Source organism: Perca flavescens, chromosome 6 (genome assembly GCF_004354835.1).
Source record: "Perca flavescens isolate YP-PL-M2 chromosome 6, PFLA_1.0, whole genome shotgun sequence".
NCBI lineage: Eukaryota > Metazoa > Chordata > Actinopteri > Perciformes > Percidae > Perca > Perca flavescens.
The window spans coordinates 12,620,333-12,626,033 of record NC_041336.1 but is presented as its reverse complement, the minus strand read 5'-3'; the positions used below and the strand labels follow the sequence as shown (position 1 = coordinate 12,626,033).

General features: G+C 37.1%; 1 protein-coding gene and 1 long non-coding RNA gene across 2 annotated transcripts; both read right to left on the bottom strand.

The window, feature by feature from the left end:
* Window positions 1-1,037: 1,037 nt before the first annotated feature.
* On the bottom strand, window positions 1,038-4,589 carry LOC114557302 (neural cell adhesion molecule L1). The gene is made up of 6 exons (XM_028580728.1): window positions 4,390-4,589; window positions 3,873-4,193; window positions 3,008-3,292; window positions 2,257-2,307; window positions 1,407-1,488; window positions 1,038-1,310 (listed from the first exon to the last, which is right to left on the bottom strand). The coding sequence occupies exons 2-6, from the start codon at window positions 4,168-4,170 to the stop codon at window positions 1,202-1,204; spliced, it is 825 nt and encodes a 274-aa protein (XP_028436529.1). The 5' UTR covers window positions 4,171-4,193; window positions 4,390-4,589; the 3' UTR covers window positions 1,038-1,201.
* A 9-nt stretch (window positions 4,590-4,598) lies between these two features.
* Window positions 4,599-5,701, bottom strand: LOC114557303 (uncharacterized). The gene is made up of 3 exons (XR_003692784.1): window positions 5,645-5,701; window positions 5,174-5,269; window positions 4,599-4,773 (listed from the first exon to the last, which is right to left on the bottom strand). It is a non-coding gene; the product is annotated as an uncharacterized LOC114557303 (long non-coding RNA).

Genomic DNA, 5,701 nt, shown 5'->3' with positions numbered 1-5,701 from the left:
TTTACTAAACTCTGAAATTTCCCCCCCAAAAGGAAACTTCCATAACAGGCCCCTGTCCTGAAAGTGTCTCTGCTTAGTGCATGATATTATTTCTTCTCTCCTGAGACTGACACTGACATGAATCATGTGACATGTATACATATATCGCATTGTATCATGTATCATATTTTGTTGAAAACTATTTTTTGTAACTTTCCTTTTCTGTTGTAGTTGTTGTTATGTTCACGTTCTCCTTGAATGTGGCATAAAGTGAAACCTCTTGAAAAGGTGTGTGTGTGTGTGTGTGTGTGTGTGTGTGTGTGTATATCTGTACTGTTCTTAGCAAAGTATGGGCGTCACTACAGTCCACATACTTCACACTTTGCTGCTAGTAAATGACTGTCAACAATTCAGTCATAATCAACTAACATATGTGTGCATACACACACCAACAGCATAAACTAAACATTGCAGAGGTAGTTGGAAAAGCTGTTTGTAACAGACAGGTGACAGACACTGCCTAATCACAAAAACAACAATATATATATATATATAGCAAATTGATTTCTCTCTAAGTCAGGTTCACACCTGCAACAGTGTTTTAAAAGGAGTGGTACTGTAACAAATTATGTTTTGAAGAACAAGTCTAAGTTGCAGGTCTAGCATGATGCCCTACCACTGACAACATTTATGAATCCTTCATTCATCAACAGAGAATACAACATTTCAACATTGTGTGAAGTTGAAAATGATTATTTATTCATTATGGAAATACCTTAAGAATAACTTTTTTGATTTGCATTTTAATTCATAATGGAGTGTTTTAAATTTTTTAGCATAAAAGTGCCCTAGTACTCCCATTCGAAGGCCATTTGACCAAAAATAATGGTAATTCCGTCCTGCTTTTAAACGAAAGTTTGACTCAGGTACATTCACAAAGACCATAGGTTGCATTTTGGCAAGAGTTACGCTTTAATAGGTCTTGAGGCCTACGAGCCGTGACAGGTGTGCAATTTAAACAGGACATTGCAAAATAAGGCGTTAACATTGGACTTATAAAGGTTCATGAAATGTAAGCTGAATAATACTTTATAAAGCAAAATATAATTTACAGTTATATTTGAAATAACTCTTAGAAAGGTAACATTGAGAAAATCTAACACATGTTGAATAAAGTATGGCAGTACCATCTTCTACAGCACTTACTGGAAACTGACACTAGTTAGTTAGGAGGTTGGGCAATGACATCATACTCTGGTGATAGGTCGGTTTTCCGCAATGACATGTAAGTCCTGTCCTCTTGATTTGGTTTCACCTTTTTTCGTGTGTTCCTGTGGCAAAAGAAAAAAAGAGACATGATGTAAAAGTCTCCATTGCAATAACAGAGCCTACAGAGCATGAAATGATGAAGTAATTTAGTAACATACCACAGCAACATCAAGAGGATAATGGAGATGACATTCACAATGAGAGATACAACAGCAACGACAGCCCATGCACTGGGTCCATCTGCTTTTAGAAATGACATAATGTAATTTGAATACAAGTTTCAAGTGTTATATTAATACTGTACTCTAAATGTCCATGGTGTAATGTACACAAAACCAATTTACAAACCTGTTAATTAGTGATATAAAAAATTATATAAAACCTCCGTTGAAATGATTCAAGAATGTTCAAATGTACTCTATTGGATCAGATTTGTTTTTCCAGCATAATGTATATTTTCATTAATCAGCTCAACAAATTGCTCCTTTAATGCCAACGCACATTATGTTATCAATACATTCTTATTGATATTAGTGATTGGTTATGTGTGTGTTCACCTTCTCGCCTCTCTGAAGTTATGATGTTGAGGTTTTCTTTTGCTTCCCAAATATCATTGCTGCTGACACACTCAACAACAGTGTTGCTATCTTTTACAGTAATGGTGACGGAGCTGTTGACTGTGTGGTGTGACCAGGGTGCAAACTACGGAGGAGCTAGGGGGAGCTCGGCTCCCCTTTATAAGACCTGGGCTCCCCTGAAAACATGATTTCTGAAATCTTGGGGGGTCTCTAAAAATATTGACAATGTGTCATTTTGACGTGCAATTTCAGTTTTGTGTAATGTGATCATCGTGGATTATTATGTGTAATATTTCAATATTTCATCATATTTTCATTCCATCGGCGTGCAAAGTCCTTGAAATCTATTCTGCAGTTAGCATCATATAGCCATGGCAAAAAGAAAACAAAGCAGTTTAATTAATTTTGGTTTTACTAAGAAATTGCATACCTCCCACCAGGGTGACAACACAAGAAGCTGAAGAAATAATGTCCTCTCTGGCTGAAGATGGAGGTTATAACAGCTCGTCAGAGGCCGGTTATGGGTTCGAAACCGATAAAAGACTTTTTTCAAATTAAATGTATGACAGAATACATTTAAGTAATTTAGAAAATATGGAAGACCAAGTCCTTACATCCATTACAATATATACAATATTATAGACCATATACATAAAGTGTGGGAATATCTGTCATATACATACATGGAGGTTAGTGTAGTTCAAATACAACATGAAAAATATTCTTGAGGTATTATCTTGTTATTTTAGAAGTGCTACAAAAAATGCAGTTTTATATAGGTATGAGTCTGAATAATAAATACAATGGTTACGATCCTAACCCCTCATGCTCCTCTCTCCCGTTAAATTGGAAGAGCCCATATACATGGTTGTTTGTTAAGGATGGAAGCTTGGGGTGCGTTGCTTAGGCCTAATTAAATAGAGGAATTATGGTATTCTTCGGTAGCCTGAGTAACTTTAACCATTGTTCATGTTAAATCTGTAACACAGCCTGAAGCTTTGTTTATAGACTATTTGTGAGTGGCTGTTTGCAGTTTGACCTATTGATTCCTGTCGATGAAGTATAATAGGGTAAAGCCTGTATAGTGCATAGCACAAAGGCCACAAGAAGAAATGAGGTACTAAAGATGATATAAACTAGAGGTCTACAGTAGCTCAAGTGCTGTGGTTATAATCACGTACCCGGTTGTTCTGACATCTCTAATTGGATGATGAGGTTTGCTTTTACTTCTCCATTTTGATTGCTGCTGACACACTCAACAGAAGTGTTGCTGTGGTCTTTTACAGTTAGGGTGACGGTGCTGTTGACTGTGTGGTGTGACACCGTGGTGATGACAGAGTACTCAGCATGGTTCTTCAACAGCGGCCATGTGATGGTGGGTAAAGGAAACCCTTCACTGATGCACACACAGGTCAGAACCTCCGACTGAACCTCACATCCAGAGTTTTTTAAGACCGTTGAAAACCCTGTAAACACACAAGCAGAATCCCAACATCCCAACTAAATGCTGATGGTGTGAAATGTGAAGAACATTTTAAACAAGTTATTTGAAGTTAAGATACCATAAAGTATCTTATCTTATAAAAGCTACCCTTTATAAGACATGGGCTCCCCTGAAAACGTGATTTCTGAAATCTTGGGGGGTCTCTAAAAATATGGACAATGTGTCATTTTGACATGCAATTTCAGTTTTGTGTAATGTGATCATTGTGGATTATTATGTGTAATATTGCAAAAATATCATTTATTCATTCATGCATGTCTGCAATTTGAGCCTAATTCACTTCAATAAAGATAACTATACATGCTATTCTTGTCATGAGCATCAAGGCATGGCGGCGCTGCGGTGCAAATTTCAACTCACGTTTAGCACGTTAACTCAAAGATTTGTAGAATAAATATAAATTTTGGAGGCCATCGGCGTGCAAAGTCCTTGAATCTATTCTGCAGTTAGCATCATATAGCCATGGCAAAAAGAAAACAAAGCAGTTTAATTAATTTTGAAAATTGTAAAAGTGAAAATAAAGTACAGTATGTTTTACTTACAGGTCACATTCAGAGTGACAGTCTCCTCTGTAGTGATGTTGTTGGTGAAGCTGACCTTACAGCTGACATTGGTGCCGTGGTGTTCAGCTGAAGAGTTAAAGGTCAGGGTTGAGCTGTGTCTCTGAGTGACAGCAGTCAGATTCTCAGTCCTGGAAGCAGTGATGTTTCCTGTGATGTGAGAGTCCTTCTCTCCTGCTCCTCTCCACGTCCAGCTGATTTCAGGAACAGATCCAGAGCAGAGACCAGGAGCAGTGCAGCTCAGTGTGCTCTGCTGTCCCTCTGTCAGAGGAGGAATCATCACTGTGGGCTTCTGGGTCAGACCTAAAGGGGAGAGCAGTCCATGAGTGGAATTAGGGAAGCAGACTACAGGTCATCGCTCATTTAAATTTGGGCTGAAGTAATGACATGATCATGATGATGATACTTTGTCAAAGTAAATAAATACACCAAAGATGTTGGTGCAGTTCATAAGCACAATGAACATCTTAACTGAATTTTTAGTTGTTGCTCTACATACCTTTAACAGAGACAGTTGTTCTTGGAGAGAATGTAAATCCATCTTTCCTCCCATTCAGGTAACCATTAACTCTGAGCTGATATGATCCAGAGTCTGATTCAGTGAGGTCATTGACGATGATGCTGCAGTTCCTCCGACTCACATCAGGCTCCAGCAGTGACACTGGTCCTTTGAACCCAGACTGAGTTTTGTTGTTGTTCTTGCTACATTTTTGTTTGGATGGTTCACATTTGTACCAAACTATATTTTGGGGTGTAAAGTAATAACTGGTGGTGAAAGAACACGGTATCACAACACAGAGTCCAGCCTCTGCTCTTATTTCTCCTTCACTAAGAGTGATACAGAATCTATTATCACAGAATGGTGTTCCCCACACTGATGCACCTGTTAAATGTAAACAGTGAAAAAAAAAAAGGGACAGAGGATATTTACATTTTGACAATACACCATATTTAATAAATTATGACAGACTACTACTGCCTTTTTTTAACTGCTGTTGTCAGCGGCGTAAACATACAACGTAACAGAAGTTAGCATCAATATATTTCTTTATCCATAATATTGTTGGTAAACAAGAGTCAATTACATAATAAATATTTTCATTTAAAATATAATAAACTTTAAATAAATATTAATTATTCATTATTTATCCTTTTCCAAGGGAATCAGTAGATGCTGAGAGGAACACTATAATGAGGATATTCATCATGGCAAATTATTGATAACAATTTTATTTATATCTTTAATGTTGGCATCACAACAAGAATATAGTAAAGATGCATACCTGTGTCAGTCTTGCTGCGTCCCACAGAGAAGAGCAGAGTCGTCATGATGAGAACAAGCATCCTGATTCAATGATTGGCACAGTCCGTTTCTTTTCCTTTTAGAGGCACAAACATTGGAAAAATGAAAATGTTTCAGTTGATGAAACTCAACAAGAAACACTGACAGGACAGATTTAATTACAGGATCTTGCACGTTCACCTTTTCTTTCATCACAATAATAAACACGGTTTGATCTTCCTCAAGGTTGTGAGTTGTGAGTCCCTTGAGTTGTATTTATAAAGCACTTTGTAATATATGTTCCATATAGCTGCTAAGTACTAACTGTAGCAGTTCTACTTGAAAATCTCCCCTACCCCAATCCTAATTAAATGCACACTTTAATTAACAAGCAAGGAATTCTTAAAGGAATTTAAGGGAAAAATTACTTGTAAAAAGATATTTTAAAAATAATGTATATGTTGTGTTTTACCGCTTTTGCTGCTCTCTTCTCTCCACAGTGGTCTCTCTGCTCTGAACTGACTCTTCC